At 39.5% G+C, this 22467-nt stretch overlaps 1 protein-coding gene across 3 annotated transcripts; it reads left to right on the forward strand.

Moving 5' to 3' along the window:
* Positions 1 to 401: 401 nt before the first annotated feature.
* On the forward strand, positions 402 to 21082 carry pomgnt1 (protein O-linked mannose N-acetylglucosaminyltransferase 1 (beta 1,2-)). 3 transcript variants are annotated; one of them, XM_076875682.1, is made up of 22 exons: positions 402 to 933; positions 1752 to 1854; positions 5844 to 5959; positions 6625 to 6690; positions 6979 to 7092; positions 7194 to 7311; positions 7931 to 8029; positions 9757 to 9884; positions 10666 to 10736; positions 10829 to 10904; positions 11898 to 11981; positions 12143 to 12184; positions 12670 to 12728; positions 15026 to 15098; positions 15246 to 15374; positions 15731 to 15856; positions 16017 to 16081; positions 16172 to 16216; positions 16311 to 16446; positions 16535 to 16644; positions 18232 to 18323; positions 18410 to 21082. In XM_076875682.1, exons 1-21 carry the CDS (start codon positions 814 to 816, stop codon positions 18311 to 18313), a joined length of 1962 nt encoding a protein of 653 aa, XP_076731797.1. In that variant the 5' UTR covers positions 402 to 813; the 3' UTR covers positions 18314 to 18323; positions 18410 to 21082. The 3 variants fall into 3 exon arrangements, with proteins under 3 accessions (XP_076731797.1, XP_024661450.1, XP_024661449.1); XM_024805682.2 differs by having other exon boundaries at positions 403 to 641; positions 754 to 933; positions 18232 to 21082; XM_024805681.2 differs by having other exon boundaries at positions 403 to 933; positions 18232 to 21082.
* Positions 21083 to 22467: the final 1385 nt, after the last annotated feature.

Here is a 22467-nt window from a genome sequence, read left to right on the forward strand (position 1 = left end):
AGCCCATCCTGGCTGTCAGAGTACACCCTGGCCGGGTCTAGAGTCTGTCAATGGTCTAACATGGACAGACAGCCATCATGCTTACATCCACACCTACAGCCAATCTAGAATCACCAGCTGGAGTTCCTGGAGAGATCGTGCAAGCTCAACACAGAAAGATTGTAAAAGCTGCAGTGCTATTTTGTTGTTGTTGTTATTGTTGTGACATTTCAACTTGAAATACACAATGCTATTGCTCCCATTAAGTCCTTCTAAGTTTTAAAATACGAAGGAAAGCGGGCTCTTACTTACCTTACTTACTTTAAAACAAACAAACAAATTAACGTCAATCATAAGCGTTAACTCGAATAACAACCAGTAGAGGGCAGAAATACACCAATGTCTTTTCTGCCTATTTAAAAAACGAAGAAGGAAGAGGACCTCTGTGACGTATTTTGCTCTGCGACAGAAACTCTGTGTATGTTGCGGTTTAAAGCTACTTTTCTAGAAGCAGCTGCTTACTATGGAATATAAATGACACTACAAGACTTACTGATGACTCCGTGATTAATGATGTTCATACGCAAACAGAAAAGAGGCGGCTGGAGCATGTTAAAGCCCCGTACAGTCACATGGCAGTTTGGTGTCGTCGGCTAAACTTGGTGACTATTTGTGCACAGTGCCTTTTTATTCGCGTCTCTTGTTTAGCTCAGATGAGCATGTAAGAGTCAGCCGTGTTTTGGTGGTGTGGAGTTGTTCATGTCCCGGTTGCAGAAAGTGGAGGAGAGCAGGCGGAGGGCGTGAGCTGTGTCCAGGCGGCTGTCGGTGTCCGGGATGGAGACCTGGACCCCCAATCCCCGAGCTAAGCCCTTCATCCCCCGTCAACAGAGGAGTCTCTATCTCACCTGGAAATACAAATTGACCAACAAGAGGACGATTCGCCGGTTCTGTCAGGTAAATACTGATAGAGCTCAGCAAAAGAGTGATGTTGCTGCTGTAAATCAGTAAAGTAAACGTATTGTCCTGGAGAATTGTTCTGTTTTCTCGCTTATTTTGCATTTAACAAGCCACATTAGCTCATATTTAAAGGTTTCATATTGCCAAAAAGTTTTGGTAAACGAAATGTCAGGTGCTCTTTCAAAGTAAAGGCTGCAAGACATATCCTGGCTTGATTATATCAGTGCCCGTTCCTAGATGCACTCACTGGGCACTTTGAAGGTTACACGTTACTCGTACTGGGTTGGACCCCTATTTTCCTTAATTTTTCATGGCATAGATCCAACAAGATGCTGGAAACACTCAGTGATTTTGATTTATATTGACATGATGGCATCACACAGCTGCTGCAGATTTGTTGGTTGCACGTTCATCTCAATCTCCCATTCCACTGCATCCCAAAGCAATCCACTGGATTGAAATCTGGTAACTGTGGAGGCCATTTGAGTACATTGAGATTATTGTCATGTTCAAGAAACTAGTTTGAGTTGATTTAAGCTTTGTAACATGGTTTGTTGTCCTGTAAACAGACGTCAGAATAAGCACACAGTAGTCATAGAGGGAGGGATGTGGTCCGCAATAATACTTGTTGGGTGTCGCATTTAAATGACAGTAAAATAAATACCATCTGAATCTCACAACAGAAATCAAGACTCATTAGTGCCAGTAGATCAGCAATTAAGTGAACCATTTGTAGAGTTTAATAATATCAAAATTAACTAACTACAGACATCAAGATGAACACTGATACTTTTTTTTTTTTTTTTATCCTACAGGCCAGTGCCGTGTTGTTTCTGCTGATAACCGTCATAGTCAACATTAAACTCATCCTGGATACAAGAAGAGTTGCCAGTGAAGATGCAGCAGCCCAAGAATATGGTGAGAAACATGTTCACATGTCATTTTACTTATACTTAGTACACTCAGGTTTAAGTGAGTGTATGTATAAATTTGAGCCTGTATGTACGATTTTGACCCTGTGTGGATTGGTGAAAATCCTAAATGAATTCACACTAATGCGTCTAATTCTAAGACTTTAAAGATCTGTGCTGTATAATAACTCCGCAAAAAAAACTGCTACAAGCAACTCATTACCATGACATTCTACCCAGAGTGTAGAATGTCGAGTGACCACAGCTTTAGCTTTGAGTTGTAGCAGACTTTTGTGATTAGTAGTATTTCGGCCTGATAGATGGATGTCTCATCCTTTGACATGTTAACTTGAACTTTTTATCTTGATTCGTGATTTCAGAGTAAACTTTAACTACAGTCTTTCACCCATCAGTATACTTGGACAGACGCTGCGATTTTGTCATGGATTTAAATTCAGTTTTATTTATATAGTTTCCTCAAGGTGACTCTATAAAATATCTCATCTACAATATATGTGTACAGTATACAGTACAGTCTATAGTCCCCAAATGTCTAACTCTGTGACTCTCTGGACAGTAATGCAGCTTTCAGTCAATTCCTCTGAAACGTTTACTGTATGTTAATGTAACAGTCAGTATTTAAATATGTACAAAATCAGTTTAATAGAAGAGTTGAGGGTTGATCTGTCTGTTGCTATCTGACATATTCACTAGGGGTGCAACGATACACAAAATTCACGGTTCGGTTCAGTTCGATACTTTGGTGTCACGGTTCGATATTTTTTCGATACAAAAAAATGTTCATGCCTTTTTTAATTTGTAATTTATTAAGATTATAAATATTTCTTTTAACTCAAAAATACAGTTTTTAAATGAGATGTTGCTGAAACAACAAAATAATAAAAGAATAAAGGAGTTTGGAAACGAGTTTATTTCAGAGAAATGTCCTTTTCCAAAATAAAAGCTATGCTATACCCTTCTTCTGGGGTAAATTCTCACGAGCATATTGAACATATCAGGTCCCCATAAAATGAACCACTCTCTGATGGACCTCACCTCACACACATCTTCTGGAGTGCTAGCACTTAGCTGCATATACAACAAAAACAACTTAAATAAAAATGTATTGCACAGAAAGGCCTTCCTAAATATATTTTTAAACATTTGAAATGTTCTAAAAACAAGGTATCAACCACATACAGTTCTGCATTGTTTGGGAATCCCTGACGGTATTTTCTATTCTTGGCATAATATAAAACAACCACACCCAATCCCTGACATGAAAAATTTTTTTAGAACCATGTTCTATAGTGTACAGAAAACGCATGAAAACTTAAATCTGGTAAAGCTATACTTCACATATTTCTGTTGTGCAGACTTGGCACCATGTAAAACAAACAAACAAAAAAAACCCCACCATGTAAAGAATAAAAAATAAATACAAATAAAAGCTATTCTATACCCTTCTTCTGGGGTATATTCTCAGCAGCATATATAACAAATCAGGTACCCATAAAATGAATCACTCTTTAATGGACCTCCCCTAACACTCATCTTCTGGAATGCTAGCACTTAGCTGCTTATACAGCATAAACAACTTAAATAAACGGTCCTGTTAAATACAAACCAAAACATAGTTTACTCAATTTCCATGTTCTTCTTCAGAAAAATTAGGATGTCCACATGTTCTGCTGACAGTACAGATCTGCTTGCTGTGACAATGTCACCTGCTGTGGAAAACACCCTCTCACTTGGGACAGAGGTTCCAGGTACAACCAAGTAACACTGTGCCAACTTGGAAAGATGAGGGTACAAGCTGTGATGTTCCTTCCACCATCTCGGTGGGTTATCATCTGTGGGAATGCAGTCTGCTAACCTGTACAAGTTAATTTCCTCCTCTGCCACTTCGGCTGCAGACCTGGTCCTTGGCTCTTGTGACATGAACAGTTCTCCAAACAACTCCTTCATGGCCGACTTTTTCTCTGGTGGAAATGCTGATGGTGAATCTGAAGAGTTTGCTGCTTGAGTCTCTGCGGAGGTCGCAGTTTCTGTGGTGCCTGCAGCTTGGTCCTGAGGAAATATAAACAACCAAACTGTTAATTGTATTTGTTTAAATAATATTTATAAATCAAGCAGTAGCTAAATAAAATTTCAAAAATAAAAAAAAGAACACCTACTTGTTCAATGCTCAAGACAAGTTCTGTGGTGAGTGCTCCATAGACTCTCAGCTGAGTGACATTATCCAAGTGTCGCAGGGACTTGAATCGAGGATCTAAAGCTGTGCACTTGTATAGGTAATTCTGAAGGGCAGGATCAGCGTATCTCTTCTCCAGGTCCTCCCTGATGTTTTTTTTTTTTTACATCTCTCACTGCTGGGCTGTCATCACCAGACTGCGCCATAGAGTTCAGGATGTTCATTTTAAGTGGCAGGATCATGGATGCTGTTGGAGATGACGCTTCACACATCATGACTGTCACAGTTTTTAGGGTTTTCATGACTGTAACAAGATTTTCAGCCAGTGCATGTTCTTCCTGAGTTAGATTCTGAATGTTCTTCATACTCTTCTTCACAGTATTGTCGGCCATAGCAGCATACACTGCAGCTTGCTGTTCAAGGTATCTTTCCATCATATCATGAGAGGAGTTCCACCTAGTTGGAACATCTTGAATCAGTTTTTTCCACTAAGCTGCAGCAGTTGCTGTTTTTTCTTAAACACATTGCATCCTGTTGTGCTTCTGTGAAAGAAGGAGACAATTCTTCTCATCTTTGCTAGGAGATGGGGAAACCTTCTGCACTGCCATTCCTTTCTGAGCAGTTATATTAATTGAATGTGCAAAACATCCGATTTGTGGCCCCAGTCCAGCAGCTGTGACGGCATTAACTATGTTCTTAGCATTGTCAGTAGTTACAGGTATTGTCACATTTGGTCGCACTAACTTCCAGTCTTCCACAGCTTCAGAGAGACCTTTGGCTAAGTCGTCAGTGGCGTGACTTTCGACCAGACGTGTCTGCAAAACACAGTTTTTCATCTGCCATTCCGGATCAATGTAATGTGCGGTGACAGTGAGGTAGCTCTTGACGTCCAGCCGTCTGAGGTCAGAGCAACAGCGGGTGCTGCTGACACTGCCGTCTCTAATTTTGCTTTTGTCTCCTTGTACAAAGCAGGAACTGCGATATCGGTGAAATAGGTTCGTGAAGGAATACTGTAACGGGGCTCAAGTACTCTCAGCATTTCCTGAAACCCGGTGTTTTCTACAACAGAAAAGGGTCGCATGTCGACAGCAATAAAAGTAGCAATTGCCCTGTCGATTTCTTTTGCCCTCTTAGAATCATGCGCTAACGGCTGTCTAAATGACTCTGGCAAAGTGTGTAGCATGTGTGTTTGTTGTTGTTTTTGGCTGCCTTCACTCGTCTTTGCACTAGGGTGATGTCGGCGTAAATGTGCATTCATATTTGTTGTTGCCACCGATGTAATTAACCATGGCGTGGCACATCCGACATACTGTTGTAGTTTTGTGCACAACGCGCTTACCATCAGGGTGATACTTCACACGAAAGCCAAAAAAGTTCCAAACGCCAGATTTCAATGACAGTGGAGGAGGTTCAACTTCGGGAGGCATTAAGGCAGTTGCCATGTTGCAATGAGCTTAGCTTCTGTCTCGCTAGCTTGATTGAATGCATGTGGGTGGCACTCAGTGGATCTGTGCTCGACAGTGCAGCCTAGGCGGAGTAGTCGAACGCAGATTCACTGAGCGCTCAACACACACAGCATCGTCAGAAGAAAAGTTGATAAAATAAATTAAAAAATTGTTCGATACACATGCGTACCGAACCGAAAGCACTGTATCGAACGGTTCAATATTGATACGAGTATCGTTGCACCCCTAATATTCACCCATCACTCATTAACCTTCTGATACACGGTGTTCCATTAAAGTGTAGTTTTATTATGAAGTGCATCATTTTGATCTTGATGTTTGTTTTTCTCTCTTTAGAGGATGTTATTCCTAACATGGAGACAGCACGCAGGCCGGCTAATGGACGCAAAGTCCTCGACATTGAGGTGTACTCCAGCCGCTCCAAGGTCTACGTGGCAGTAGATGGCACCACGGTGGGTGATTAACTGGTTAACTGGCTGATGCCTACTGACAGGTTACTTGAGACATCCTGCTTTAATACTCAAAGGGGCTTAGCTAATATAACAGACTCACACAACAACAGAGGGTTTGGTCTCACTAACTTTCCAGGTGCCTGAAGACAACAACAATCTTACTCAGACCAAGTAAGCTGCTGCTTGGGCCTCTCACCATCGCAGTTTTCAAGACAATCTATACATCCTAGACTAATCTTTCCTCCCACTAACCTTCATTTTGTTGTTAGGTTTTCAGTTGAATTCGATTTTGTCAAGGGAAATATTGGTAATGCAAGGTGTTTAGATTTTGGCTTTTTAATGTCATTGAACTCATGTTCAAAATGGTAATAATCCTTTATAATGAATTTGGTTAATGATAGACACAAAGCGTCAGACTGTTTCTTCTGGCCGAGCATTCACATGCCACATTTCTCACAGAATTATATTGTATTTAATAAATAATACCATGTACAGCAACAACAATACAAATTAGTCTCCAGTAAGTTTCTCATCACGTGGATAACTTTACCATCTTAGACTGCCACTGGCAATGAAGTCAGTGTGTCAGACACTAATAAGATTAGTGTCTGACACACTTGGCTCAGTAAAAATATTGTTTTTCTTTATTTTACTTGTTCCTGCAGGTGCTGGAAGATGACATGCGAGAACAAGGCAGAGGGATCCATGTGATAGTTCTCAACCAAGCAACTGTGAGCATGTGCTGCTTATTCTTCATATCATGACGCATGTCTTTCCACTGGCAACTCATATGTAAATATAACAAACTGCAATTACTGTACATACTAGAGGTAGGAGGAAAAAATGGATGCATCATATTATGATTTTTTGCTAATTGTTTCACTGTTTTTATAGCTGTATTTATCACAATACAAACAACGTTGAAGTTAAACTTATCAAATGTCAGTAGTAGATTTTTTTTTTTTAGCAATTTCAGATTTTTGTGTGTGTCTGTCTGTCTGTCTGTCTGTCTCACACAGGGTCATGTGATGGCCAAGAGGATATTTGACACCTACTCTCCCCATGAGGATGAAGCCATGATCCTGTTCCTCAATATGGTGACTCGTGGTCGAATCCTCATCTTTACCATAAAGGTCAGGAGCTTCTAACTATCTGAGGAGTGAAGGGGATATTCATGTTCCAGTCATAAACCATACCTGTAACTGTGTTTTTTGGGGGCTTATTTGTCCTGCAGGATGAGGGCACATTCCACTTGAAAGATGCTGCTAAGAACCTGCTCAAGAGTCTGGGCAGCCAGGTGTCCCTCAATCTGAGCTGGAGAGACATGTGGACTCTAGTGGTGAAGAAAGGAGGTAGAAAAGCAGACCTTCATTTTTAACAATGACATTGAGGACAGCCATTATACAGAGCTTCACTAAATCGATCAGTCACAAAACATCTGAGGAGCTGGGGAGAATTATGATTGGTTGTTTAGAAACATTAAGAAGATTTGATTATGAGATTTCACAAAGTCAGCCCAAAGTGCACCATTTTATCGTGGATTGACATATGAGTTTTATTTTATTTTTATTTTTTTTTAACTAGAATCAGCCTAGATTGTTTTCAGGGCCACTACAACTTTACTGTGTATGACTGAAAGAAAGACTTTTTTTGTTCTACATATTCACATTTGTGTCTTGACCTTTGTGCTTGAGGTGTTGTCACTAATGGCTAAACACTTTTTCTTAGGCTGAAATTAATCATCTTTGATTTACAAGAAACAAAACAGATGGATATATTGTCTGTGCAGTTTTTCATCACTATTTTCTACATAAACTTGGATTTTGTTGAGAAGTTATCAGTGTAAACCATAAATAAGGCATCTTTGATCAAATAAATCAGTCAGTAGGGGGGAAGAGACAAAAGGAAAAACAAGAGTTTATACTTGCCCTGAGATTACCTCTCTTGACTTGATGTTGTTTTTGTGTTCAGGTCAGGTTTATGGAGAGAAGCATTCAAAGTCTCCAGCTCTGTCTACCTGGGGAGACCCAGTGCTGCTCAAGACTGAAGTGCAACTTACTGCCTCTGAAGGTAAGAGCCAGTTTTAGCATGCTTGACAAAGGGTGAAATATTTAAACTTGATTCCCCTCTCGTGCACAAAATGTTATAAAAAAACGAAAAGACTTGTAGCTTTTTTTTATGAATAATCTTTTGAAAGTGCGATGACATGCAGTAAAAGTTGGGTCCTTGAGAAAAAAGTCAAAGTTGGGGATTTGCTTCTCCTTATATTAAGATGTTTTAGTCCCGGCGGTGTAGGGACCAGATGGGTTAAAAGTTTGAGACAAAGACTGTATATGAATGATGGTTGAATTCACCGGTAGTTTTGGATTTCACATTTTGTAGGTTTAGCATGAGCATTTTGGCCACAGGTGGGGAAACTGTAAAATGTAAATTTAAAAAAAGATGATGATTTGAAGGTCTCAAACACATTTTATGCACAAAATAACACAAATGTTAAAACTGAGAAAAAATATTAGTTCAAACCAGTTGCTGAACTTTGGGGAGAGGAAAGTTGCTCATTCTTGTTTAATACAAGAGCCGAGCTGCTCAAAAGTCTTGTGTCATCTTTGTTGTATTTTTCATTTCATCATGTGTCAAATATTTTTAACTAATTAAAGGTCTCGGCTCCAGGCAGGCCAGTTCAACACCTATAATTCTGACCAATGTATTTTGCGGTTTAGCATTGTCTTGCTGAAATAGGCCTCACATGGAAAAAAAACGTGTTCTCTTTGAGAGCATATGTTGCTCTAAAAGCTGTGTACACATTTTAGCATTAATAGCGCCTTTTCAGATGTGCAAGTTGCCAGTTCTAATGCACCCATCTATATACCATCAGAGATGCAGGCTTTTGGACTGAGTGCTGATAACAAGCAGGATGGTCCCAGTTCTTTTTAATCCAGAGAATGCAACGGCAGCCATGTTTGCAAATAATAATTTAACATTTGGATTTGTCTGACAAGAGAATAGTTTCCCACTCTGCCTCAGTCATTTTACGTGAGCTTTGGCTCAGAGCAGAACACAGTATTCCTGGATCATGTTCATATACATCTTCCTCTTTTGCATGATAGAGCTTTAAGCTGTATTTATGGATGACACAGATGCAAGTTTGCCTCTCAAACATGTTCTTTTCAGTCATGTTGCTGGCCTGTTGACAGTTAACCTAATGTATTGCAACATGTTCCGCCTGCTCTATCTTTTTAGTATTATTTACTTCTTCAGCCTTTTTCCCCACCCCAACTTTTTTGGTGATATAGAAATCGGAATACTTTATGAATCGTCTGTGAAGGTTCTCAGTCATCCAGGTCATCGTAGTCAAAGGAGCTTGCAAAGAAAAGCGTCTGGACTTCTTTAAGTTGCTTGAAGACGTTTCACCTCTCATCCGAGAAGCTTCTGGTGTGGGTCCCAATCAGCCAGAGTTTCGGGTGTGTTCATTGGCTCAACTCTGGCTGATTGGGACCCACACCCAGTTTCACACCTTGGCTCAGGCGATTAGAGGATCATCAGGGGGTCCTTTTGTCCCTCTGTGGGGGGTTTCTCCCACTAGGTTTATATCTGGGACTCTCCACCATTTGACCTTAGAACTGAAGAAGCTTCTCGGATGAGAGGTGAAACGTCTTCAAGCAACTTAAAGAAGTCCAGACGCTTTTCTTTGCAAGCTCCTTTGACTTTATGAACCCATAAGAGAATAAAGTTCAAAATAATTTTATATGTTACAAAAAACTGTAAAATAATTTGGGATGTGTTCTTATGTTCTGCAGAGGCAGAGTGCCACTGGGCAGACACGGAGCTGAACAGGAGGAGGAAACTCTTCTGCAGCAAGGTGGAAGGATACGGCAGCATCTGCAGCTGCAAAGATCCGGCACCCGTAGAGTTTAATCCTGACCCTGTAAGACATGTAACAGACACGACTCTTTAGTTTCACCATGTTTTTCCTGCGTGGGGAAGCACAGGAATGCCAAGCTGTAAGGAGGGAGTAATGTCCTTGCATCAGTCAATGATATTTATTTATTTTGCTATAATTTGTATGGTTTTTTTGGTCTTGGATGAAGACAGAATCCCACAGAAGTGAGAGTAGCATTTGAGCGAGTAGTGAGGCACTGAGCACACTTGCTCGTATGTTTGAGTATGCTCAACTTCACTGTCTCGATGATACTTCCTGTGCTGCTCTGTAGTGAGCCCAGGATTTTGGCGTTAGTGCTCTTCAGGCTCAGTTAGAGTGACCCTCCAGTTTGCAATGGATCTCCACAACAGAACAGAACACACTGTCATCATCTGCAGTCCAAAATGGTGGAGCTGGAATTTGTCTGAGCATGTTGCGAGGGACTCAAGACAGTTGAATGACATAAGGGGCCTCCATCCGACAAACAAGCCCGAAGGATGCCACAGAACAGGAAGGACTGAGTTAGCTTAGAGTCCAGTAGTAAAACAACCACTTCTTAGACAGATGGAAAAATAAAGGTAAATTGACGAATTTACCTGGCCAGCTGTCCGAATACATGAGGCTGTATAGTCTATGTAAAGTGTCATTGTTAAAATGCTCATATACTTGGATTTAAGTAGTCAGGTGTATGCTTTACCGATTCTTGTCTTCTTGTCCACTAATTTGAGTTTCTTGTGTGCAAGTATAGATTCAGTATGATCACATTTTTACTGTTTCGTCATTGCAGCTCCCCATCAATAATGTTTTCAATGTCCCAGTGGCCGTTATTGCAGGAAACAGACCTAACTATCTCTACCGGTAAGATCTGAAAAATACTCTTCTGTCATACAAGGAAGTAATAAATCTCTGTCAAAATATAACTAAGTGTTTGGCTTTTTGTTGTTGTTTAGTATGCTGAGGTCACTTCTTTCAGCCCATGGTGTTAACCCACAGATGATCACAGTCTTCATTGATGGATATTATGAGGTACCTTCATTATTATTATTGTTATTATTATTATTATTATTATTATTATTTGTTTATGTATGTATGTATTTATTTATTTTGATTGCTGCAGTTTACTTCTGCCAGTGATTGGGGTGTACCTTTGCTGGTGTTAGGTCATGTGACTATCAAAGTCATACAATTTTAAGATCTTAATCAACACATCATATTTCAATACCTTATTTTAAACAAATACAACAACCATAATTTTATTTGCAGAAGTCTTTATAGATAGTTTAGGTATCTATATATCTTTTTCCTTGTCAGAGACTTTGAAGTTATTGATAACTTTTTACACCTTGGCTGTAAGAGGCTGATGCGGATTTGGTGTTAACCTGCCGGGCAGGCAGCGTTGGCACCGAAGTTGTGAACGCGATAACTCAAGTAACTCGTAGGAATTTGAAATTGATAATATTGGTGCTCCTAATAAAAATGTTGGATGAGTTTGAATCTCAGTGACCTCAACCTCAAGGTCAGAGGTCAAGTTTTTTTAGAAAGCCTTGTGAATGCAATAACTTGAAAACAAGGCTTTTGAAATTGATACTATCTCTAGGAGACGAAGGGGTACCACTGACCACTGCCCCCCAATTTTAAATTTTTTAAAATTTTTTATTGGGAGTCTGTTTGACTTATAACGATCACGTGTGTTTTACCAAATGAATGAACTGAATCTATAAATTATCTTGTTAAATGTTAAAAAAACTAATTAATCTCTACAGTGTATCCTCGTCATAATTACCACGAGAGTAGGATTAAACTGCATCCTTTGTGAGATTAAAAGAATTTAAACTAGAACTACAGAAATCTGTTTTTTGGATGTTTTTGTGTTTTCTCTTTAGGTTTCTATTTCTTTTAGAAACAGAATTGTCATTTCAGGTTATACTCACCACCTCAGTGGATTTTGTTCAGGGAAACAGTTTGCAAATTATTAAAGAATCTTTTTGTAGCTCTCAAACATCTGCCTTTTTGACTCAGGAGCCAATGGATGTTGTTGACCTGTTTGGACTGAAGGGAGTTCAACACACACCTATCAGCATCAAGAATGCCAGAGTGTCTCAGGTAAGCAACAGCTTCTCATTCAAGGGTTAACACATAATTCAGAGCAGTACAAGCATAGATTTTAAAGAACCAATGTTTCCTTTACAGAAACGTTGAGCAGTGTTGTTATTAAATTATTCTTTGTTACTGTGAAACTCAAACATCTCTTTCCTCAATCACAGCACTACAAAGCGAGTCTGACAGCAACCTTCAATCTTCACCCAGTAAGGACCAACATCAAACACTCAGCTGTATCATGTTAATTCAGTTTGTTATAACTCTTATTTGAATTTTTCATCTTTTATAATAAGTGCATTGTACAGCCTCAATTTTACATTGCACTTCAGCATTTCTTTAATTAAGAAAAAAAATCATTTGGCACGTCCAAACAGAGGTTTCACAGTGCACACTCAGTTGCTCCAATTCATTTGTTTCTCTGACCATCATAACTAACCTGCAACTTAACCAGAGGTAAACCCTCTAACATAAGTCTGAATTGTAACTGTATACATATAAATTTCTGCTTCCACTCAATATTAATGAGACTTCTGAAACTCTTACTGTCAACACTGACATTATGATTTTATGCAGTGAACTCTGTGAATGCACTGTGGGTGTTTTAGTGTGTGCAGTTGCCTGGGGTAGAGTCTGTATGCACCATATGTATGCGCTCATTAGAGTTTGTTGTGTCTGTTTTATCTTTTCCCAGGATGCTAATTATGCCATTGTACTAGAAGAAGATCTTGATATATCCATTGACTTCTTCAGGTATTTCTTCCAGTCTACATTACCACTACTAAAAGCAGCCAGATGTCCATGTTAGTTCCAGAAAAGGGCTCTTACTGATTGATATCTAGTCACTCTCTACTGACAACTTTTTATGCAGCTGCTGTTTTTGGTTCTTAACCTGGTAGTCTCATTCTGTTAGACTCTACTCATGCTTATGCTTATGGAAGCTGTGCTAAAAATTCTCCATTATTTCAGAGCAGAGTCCCTTTAAATTGATTTTACATTTAATGTTATTGTGAAGTTTATTTAATTGCTTATGTATTACTTAATTACTTCAGTGTAGTAAGCTGTAAATGCTTTAAACTGCTGTTAAAAGTTCAAAATGTACGCCCCTTACACTTTTTCTTGCTTGGCTGATTGGTGACTCCCCCCTTGTATTGTCCTGAGCAGCCTGGAGATCAGGCTGGCTGGATGATGATTAGAATGAAGAATAGGCCTAAACAGAAGTTCACGGTATTCCACCATCTTGAATTTCCCCCCCCCCCCCCCCCCCCCCCCCCCCCCCCCCCCCACACACACACACACACACACACACACACACACACACACACACACTCAGTGCCACACCCGCCAAGGAACAGACTCTGATTATTGGTGATTCAGCAACCATAATAGATTGTCTTCCAGGGGAAGATATCATACGGGATATCATAGTGTGGCTCAAGCACGTTCATCATAGTTTAAACCCCTTGTTTTGCACAAGGGAATACGGCCTCCCGTCTGCAGCTAAACACTCCAGTAGCTTTTGTAATAGCTTTAGCCCGGTCGGATTGGGCGGCAAAGGGCTGCTTAAATACCGCAAACTCCTCTGCTCCTCCACTTGGACCGCTAGCGCCGGCCATAACTATCGCTTGACAGACCCACCACGCGCACCATACACATACCTTTTTTCCTCCTTTTTCGGAATAACGTGCGTGCCGAACCGTGGAGTGGGTTCGGATTACGGATCAACCGTGATCCGTTGCACCACTACATCTCTCTGTATAATTTGTGATCTCTGAGCTTCTGTACTGAGACGTTATTAAAATTACAGTAAAAACTGACAGTCCTACACTTGTATCTTTGTCCTGGCTGCAGCGGCAGTGAAAGAACGCACCAAGGTGCACGACCGGTCAAAACGACATCAAACCAGCAACTTGCACCAGTACTCTAGTACTTCCATATGGGAGGGTGGGGATGTGAAGCAGAATCACGTCATAAGACACTTCAGGCCCATTGAATAGAACTCTGTATTTTCATTTTTAACCTTGGAGATGAACTCACAGTGCACTTTCTTGTGAAGGTTGCTTGTTTCAGTCCTCTCATAACAAAGCCACCTTTGGGTTTGAATGTAGGCACACATTAAAACTGGTGCTCAATCTCTTTCTCCAAGAGAAAGAGAGCTTGTGCATTAAATGAGATGCTTACTCTTAAGGACCCAAATGTATGCTAGGAATATGTGTCCAAACTGTGTGCTGTTGCTTTTGCAGCAAGCTGTGGTTTATAGTTAGCCACAATTTAATTAAGAAATGATGAGGAGAGAAAGTGGAAATACATCTTTATTTTTTTGTTAAAGGAACTTTCTGCATAGCATCCTCAGCTCTTCTGTGAAATTTTTAAAGATGTTTTTGATTCTATAATGTCAGCTGAGACGGCCCTTTAACACGCTGACCTGCAAGATTCACCACCAGATGGCAGTAGAGGGCAGTGATAATAATGCTCTGCTCTGTTAGAACCTCTAGCCTTCCTTTGTTGGACAGGCTGTGCTTTGAACTGTGTGTTTGCTGCTGTGAAAGCTCCAGCTTCCCTCCTGGGCTGACCAATCTGTTTGAAGCTCTGACTTCAATAGTGGAGAAGAACTTGCGGCCATCATCTGTGTTTGCGCCAGTTTGCTTTTGAGCTTCAAGCTTTCAGTTAGAGAGCAGTGAAATTAAAGCTTGGTTCTATTGACAAAAACAAGCCTGTTATTTCTTCTTTATGTCCAATAGTTGTAGTTTCTTGAAGGAATATCTACAAGTCCAGTTCAGAAGCTCCCCGTGTCAGCTGTCAATCACAGTGACCACTTGCTATGAAAGGTCTGGTAGAAAAGCTCAGTGTAATCTGTTGAAGTACCAGAAAAATGTTCCTGTTCAGTGATCAGACGTCTGTATGTTCGGGTCTTCTGTTTAGATCAAAGTTTTCTTCATGTTTTTTTGTTTTGTTTTTTTTCTAAAATCATAACTGCAAACTAGACCCCTTTTTATATTCAGTCTATTGTCAAAAAACGGTTACATTATCAATATTTTCTGTTTCTGTAGCTTTCTGAGTCAGACCATCCACCTGCTGGATGAGGATGACAGCCTGTACTGTATTTCAGCCTGGAACGACCAGGTGAGTGCTGACTATCATCTGTATTCCTTATTTTCACACTTAAGTGACTTCACTATTTGACTTCTCTAAGCCTGCTTTTCATGAACATTGTCCCGCCAGTCTTTGTTATGTAGATGATAACACTCCCCTATATGTGGTGTTGATCAGGGCTATGAGCACACAGCAGAGGACCCGGCCCTGCTCTACAGGGTGGAGAGTATGCCCGGCCTGGGCTGGGTGCTGAAGAAAAGCCTCTACAAAGATGAGCTGGAGCCAAAATGGCCTACACCCGAAAAGGTGCTTGAAGTTGTCTTTTCTTTTGTTGTGATATTTATCACCGATTGATTCTTCCAGTGGTCATAAATAGATATGTGAAGTGAATAATCTTCAATAACTTTTAATTATAAATAAAGTTTGTCATTTAGAAAAGTGATTAAAAGGAGCTGCATGAAAGGATTTTTAATATATTGTGTTGTTGATTTTATTGTCATGTTGTAATTCTAAAAATCTTGAATAATATCTATGTAGCCCTTAAAAAGAATAGTGTCTAGCTGACAAGTAAAAACAAATGCAGGAACACGCTGTGCATGCATGTGAGGCCGTGGCGAAAAGATCGTGACTAAGTGCGTGCCTGCGCTCTTTCTGGCTTGTAGCTGTGGGACTGGGACATGTGGATGCGAATGCCAGAGCAGAGGAAAGGCCGAGAGTGTATCATCCCTGATGTATCCCGCTCCTACCACTTTGGTATCATCGGCCTCAACATGAATGGCTATTTTCACGTAAGATCTGAAAGGAAAATGCTTTTTGTTATCAGCTTTTCATTTGTGTATTCCTGACACAAAGCGACAGGTCTGAAGGCAGCACTAGAGCAGTTAAGTCAGCTGTATCTTTTTAGCCCGCTGTTAAAGATTGCTGTTTTTGTCTTATCGTGTCACATAGGAGGTATATTTCAAAAAGCACAAGTTCAACACTGTTCCCAATGTACAGCTGAAGAACGTGGGCAGGTGTGTACAGCCATGTGATTAAATGCTATTGTTTTTTTGTAAGTAATCTGGCTACATGGTGACAGACTTGGTTTTAATTGGTCTTCACAGCTTGAAGAAAGATGCTTATGAAGTTGAGATCCAGAACCTGCTGAAGTGAGTACAAACTCTGGCATCACTCAGCGTGTTTGCTTATGGTTGTTGTAAACCACAAAAAGTAAATTTTGTGTGTGTGTGTGTGATATTCCAGAGAGGCAGAGGTGCTAGACCACACCAAAAACCCATGTGAGGACTCATTCCTACCTGACTCTGAGGGGAAGATCTACATCATGTTCATTAAGATGGAGTCTGAAACAGACACATCCACTTGGACTGAGCTTGCCAAGGTGGTCATATTTACATAAGTGGTCTTGCTTGTGATTTTTACAGGCAGTGATTTAAGCCCTAATAAATTCAATCATGTCTCTTGTTTAGTGCCTGCACGTTTGGGATCTAGATGTTCGGGGATACCACAGAGGTCTATGGCGGCTCTTCAGAAAAAGGAACCATGTGTTGGTCGTGGCTGTTCCGATCTCCCCGTACTCGTAAGTAACTCTCAGATTATATGTAGCCCATACCTGTAATCTTTCTGGGAAAACAAGAAAGTCAGAGATAGAGACATGGAAATCATATGACCATTATCTGATGGTTTACAGCAGTTGCACCCTAAAGCAGTGTGAAACAAGATGAAACATTTTCACAGCCCTAAGAGGAAACCGTAAAAGATCCTGTTTATTACCTAAGAGCAGCTTCTGTTTGTTAGAGCAGCAGGTTCTGTGTGACGGCCTGTAAATGCAGAACAGAAAATGGAGATGGAGAGGGATGCAAACAGCAGAGATGTGGCCTGGTTGTTACATGAATAATTCAGGGTTTTCAACACAGTGGAAACACAGGCAAACAATGACCTTTTACGTGACAGGAAAGGGAGAAAGGAAAAGTTTCAGGTACTTTGGATAGATAAAGGGCTATGCAAATAACTTATGCAATCTAAACAAAATATTGTCTCTGTTTGCTGCCTGCCTATGAAATCAGGCAGTCAGTCTGCTATCACCTGCAGTCTTCTGTTGGAATGGATGTATTCAGGTCCAGGTCTCAAGTGTTTGGCAGTCCAGCACACATTCTGTTACACAGTTGGTATTTAGCTTTGAAATGCTTAGAAGGTGCATTCTCCTAATATGTAGGCTAAAGTTTTAGCCCTATTGTTGATATTTTGGTGAGATGCTGCATCTTTCACTTGTTTATAGTTAGATTGATTCTCATAGCAACACAAGGAGCAGATTTATTAATTGTAAACATGATTAAGTGAAGGATCTAAGAGTTCATGTGGGAGGTACTGGTTACAACTGGTGCTTTTAATGAGAAGAGCATTTCAGGAAGGCAGACTATTGAAACACTCCTGAGTACCCTGGCTCATTTCTTTTAAAGAGGTACCTTGTTGGAGGGGAGGGAATAATTCATAAATAATTAATTAGCACCAATATTTGAAGAAAATGTTTGATTTCCTTCCATTGCCCATAAACTTAATTTATATAATTATATAAAGGTTATATAAACTCCACCTCAAGACATGATGTGAATACGATAGGATACAAAGAAGCAAAGTCACTCCTGCTGCACTGTGCCAGTCATCAGAGGGAGAAAGGGAATTTATTTCAAAAGTAATATGATAACTCCTGTGATTGTTTACACTTCCTTTCTTCAACCATCCAATTGTTTTTGTTTTATAAAACTTTATTTCAGTAAAATAACTTTAAGCCCTTTAACAGAATCTCTAGTTGGAGTGAGAATTTTTACCCTGTTTTTGCATTAATTACTGATTTACTGATAATGTTTCCTATCAATATATGTTTTCTTTGTCAGTGACCACAAGAGACAAAAATCACCATGGTTGATTAATCTGCTTCAGATTCACAACAACCAGAACAGCCAACTACAGTTGCATTCTTAAAGTCTTTTGCTTTTAATTCTCATTTTAATAACCATCTTGGGTAAATTCACACCAGATAAAAAAAACAATTTGCCTTAATTCACTTGTATTTCTGTGTAGGTTCTCTGATCTCTGCTTAATGTTATCATCGCTCCACTTCCTTTTTTGTAACCTCATGTGTACTCTCTTATTTTATTCTGATCAGTGTGAGGAAACCAGCGAATGTCACTCCCATTCATTTAGAGCCTCCTCCTAAAGAAGAGGGAGCACCGGTGGAGCAGATGTAGATCTGATGTTACACACACACACACACACACACACACACACACACACACACACACACACACACACACACACACACACACACACACACACACACACACACACACACACACAAACAGAGACTTCAACAAGCCCTGGCCTTAACACTACTACTTCTCTCCATCAACGAACATTAATAATCCAGCCTGGGGCCCAGAGCTACAGGTCTGTCTTGGGTACAAGAGGATACCTGGGACACAGAGTCTATTTTTTATGTTGGAGGAAGAATTAACACTACAAACAGCACTGGTGAGTCCGTCCAGCAGTGATGGTAAAACTAGTTATAGTTAATTGTGATCGTTCAACCACAACAGTGTACAGCTGCCAACAGCTGTGTCTTTTTGTGGATCGATCACTAAGCTACATCTTTGACAGAACAGTACAACTGACATAAACACACTGACCTGAAAGAAGGCAGTGCTCCTTATAGTTTGGTATTTTAACTACTGAGTGTTTGTCCATTTTTGTACATACATTTTAACGAATCTCTATTTATTTTACATCTGTCAAAAGTTAGTGTTTTTTTCTAAATAAGAAAATCCACTTTGATCAAGTTCAATGCATTTTTAAGAGTCTGACTTTTACAATGAAAAAATGTAAGTGTGTGTGTGTGTGTGTGTGTGTGTGTGTGTGTGTGTAAAATCTAAAGGTTGGCATTTTTCTCAGCATTAGATATCGAGTGTAAAAGCCCCATGGGTTTGTACCGTTATTGACTGTATAGATCACTTGCCTCGGATTAGTCTTGATGATGTAATCCGAAAGGTGGCTGAGAGACAAAAACCTGAAAAGTCATACTTTTAACATGTGCTGCATCTGAAACCAGAGAAATTGCAAATGCTGTGATGTTAATGTGTGCTCACCTACAAAATGATGCACATTGAACAAATCACTTTAAATTCGGGCAGTTTTTTTGTTTGTTTGTTTTTTTTAAGTAAATTAACCTTTTTCCATGTAATTATCTGTTTCTGGCATAGTTCACTACTGGCTTTTGCTCTGTCAGGGGAAAAAAAAGCACGTGGCCCTTCCAGTACCAACAAGTAATAATTGACACAGGAACTGAAAATCATAATTAACAATCATTAGGAACGAAACCTTTTTGTTGTGTACCCCAAAAAAGGAGGAAAATCCGTGTCTAGGATCAGATCTAAATATGCAAACGTGTGCTAAACAAACAGTTCAGGATATTTGTATCCTAGCACAGCATTTACGTGTGTACGCATTTTTTTTGTTGTTGTTTTGTTTTGCTTTTTCCTGAAGCAGACGCACTTTTTTTCTGTGCTTGCTGCTGTTTTTGATATACAAGAGACAGCGGCAGCTGCATAAGGTGCTGAACGTTCAGTTGCTTCTTTGTTTCCTGATTGAACAGTGTTCAACTACTGAAGCTACTAAAACTGAGCTCAACACTGTTACTTTTCACACAGCCATCCAGTCACGTAGGAGAAGGGCTCAGATAACAAGAACACCTGGTATAAACACTAAAGAACCGAGTCAATTTCTCTGCTTGTACCAAATGAAATCCCCAAACTAGCACTTTAGTCATATATTAATTAGATCATTGTGGGTCAGACATCACAGCAGGCAGGTACTTGCAACCAGCTACTTCCTGGAAGCAGCATGTGTTAAAAATGTATTTTTTTCCCCTCCTAATTTCTTAGTGTGCGTATAAATTTTGGTCTGTCTCAACCATCCTGGAGGCCAGAGGCTCCACCACTTCCATCCACTGAAGGTAGCAATGTGAAAAGAGTACTAAATCTTCGTTACATATATTTATCTGAGTTTCTAATTGCAGTGTTCTTCATTTTTAAGAGTAGTAAATACGTGAGAAGATTTTTTTTTTTGATAATCTCACTGGCCGCATTCAATGCCCTGAGATGCAGCTGAGAGAGAGAGAGTGTGTGTGCGTGTGAGAGAGAGAGAGAGAGAGAGAGAGAGAGATTTCTCTTGTAAAGCTTTTCTAACTGGTGGTCAAATAGAAACCAACCCTTTAAGAAAATGTTATTATTTATGGTAAGACATGCAAAAGCAAACAAAGTATTATCTGCTTATGGATACATTTATTTTTAAAGTCACACTATAGAACTGTCTAAGCATTTATTCACTCTGTACTGGTCATGTTATCATTTCAAACAACTGTTATGGATGTTTCAGGCAATTAAAAATGAAAAGATAATTGAAATATTTGTTCCACTTGAGGTCTAAAAACACTGACTTTTAATCCAGATGTTGATATTCTGCCAGATGTTTTAAAAGAACGTGGAGTTTTCAACCATGTTAACAGAGAGGTGTGAGCGTGAGGAAGAGATACTGGACATGTTCTTACCAGCTGATGTAAGAACGCATTAACCAAATGAGTGTGAATTTTAATTCTGTTAGTATTTGCAGTTATTTGATTGGAAGGTGTTTACCTGTCAGAATGAACCACTGACGTTGGGGCTAAGTTTAAGTCCTAGTGTGTTTCTCTGGTTTCAGATCTCTGCAAATTGTCTTTTTTCCCCCTCTGGTTTGTTCTTTCATTTCACTTTGTGGTGTTCCTGCTTTTCTGGGTTTCAAAGGTTAAATTAAATTGAATCATTGTTTCAATAGCAATACAGTTGATTTAATACTGTGGCAGGATTCTGAAAATACTGGAAAGTGCTTCGTATGAGTGACAGAGGAGGATTTGTGGACTTGAATGCAGTTTGACATGTATGAGTTTCTTTTATCTTGGAGATGAATAAAGATTTTTTTTAAACTCACTCTCATGCTTTTTTGCTTTTCTTTTTTTCCCCCCTCAAGGCTGTACTGTACAATATTTTAATAATTCAGAAATAAAGATTTATTGTGTGTATAATATTCATGGAATAAACCAGAAGCTCTTGTTGTTCTGAGAGTGTGTGTGGGAGAGAAGAGAGCTGCCTCCAGATTTCCCATGAGAGGCATGCAAAGGAACTGGGAGGCAAAAACCACATAGGGAAATGTATGCAAATCCTCAGGACTCGGTGGATTTCTGTATTCATTGTGGCTGACCAAGGATGAGTGCGGCTTCCTATCCTTTGAGGTCCAACTTTTGCAGCTAAACTGTTTGTTTTTGGTGATTAACCCCACTGACATCAGTCTTTTCTTTTGTTCAAGGAGAGCCACATGTTATGATGCATGTATGTGTGTGGAGGCAGACTTCTAGAGGCGTTTTAAATTCTACTTTATATTTAAGCCAGCAATCAAAATGAAACGGATCTGAGGCTTTACACTCATCAGAGTTTGGCTTGTAGATGCTGCAGAGGACATGCATCTCTTTAAAGGACCATTGTTCAACATTGTGAAATTTTTTGAAACACTGAGATTATTTGGGCATGACAAGGGGGATCTGAATTGAATTGCATGTCAGTGATAGTATTCTTTAATCTTTCATTTATTATTATTATTGTTATTATTATTTTCAAATGACTTTGTAACAAAAGCAAAAGAAAAGGATCTTCACCCGTGGTCTCAGATCAGTTAGATGTTAAACTTTGAAATGGTGCAGATGAGGGGGTTCTGTGGGAACAAGAGCAGTTGCAGAGATGAATGGAAATTCTCTGTGCATTCATCATTATGAGTGACATGTTTCATAGCATACAAAGACATTTTGTTCATGCATCATCTAAATTATAGATTAGTGTGCCTGCTGAAAATTTAAGGGTCTCCTCACTCTCACTTCACTACACAACTGCAGCCATGACAGAAGGAACTCAATCAATTTATACAGAACTCTACAACTTGTAGTATAACTGTGTAATAAATATAACATGATCTCATTTGATCAAATATCTTACATGCTGTTCCTTTTTCATTTGAAAGTCAGCCATGTCTGTACTTCTTGCTGTTATTTTTTGGTTATAAATGACTGTTTGAACAAGGCTAATGGATAATGTTTGAAAGCATTAATTCAAGAGCAGTGAATAAACAGTTGAAATTAAAATAGAGAAAAAATGTCTTAAAAAGGTAAAAATATTAAGTTGCAATATTACAATAATACAGAGAAAACATAAACATTCAGACTACGCCGTCATCTAGAAATTTGATTCTGGATTTAACAGGGACCCAGTGAGAAGAAGCCAAAAAGTTACATCAGTACTCTGCAGCATTTTGGATCAGCTGAAGG

This window comes from Maylandia zebra, linkage group LG17 (genome assembly GCF_041146795.1).
Source record: "Maylandia zebra isolate NMK-2024a linkage group LG17, Mzebra_GT3a, whole genome shotgun sequence".
NCBI classification, from domain to species: domain Eukaryota; kingdom Metazoa; phylum Chordata; class Actinopteri; order Cichliformes; family Cichlidae; genus Maylandia; species Maylandia zebra.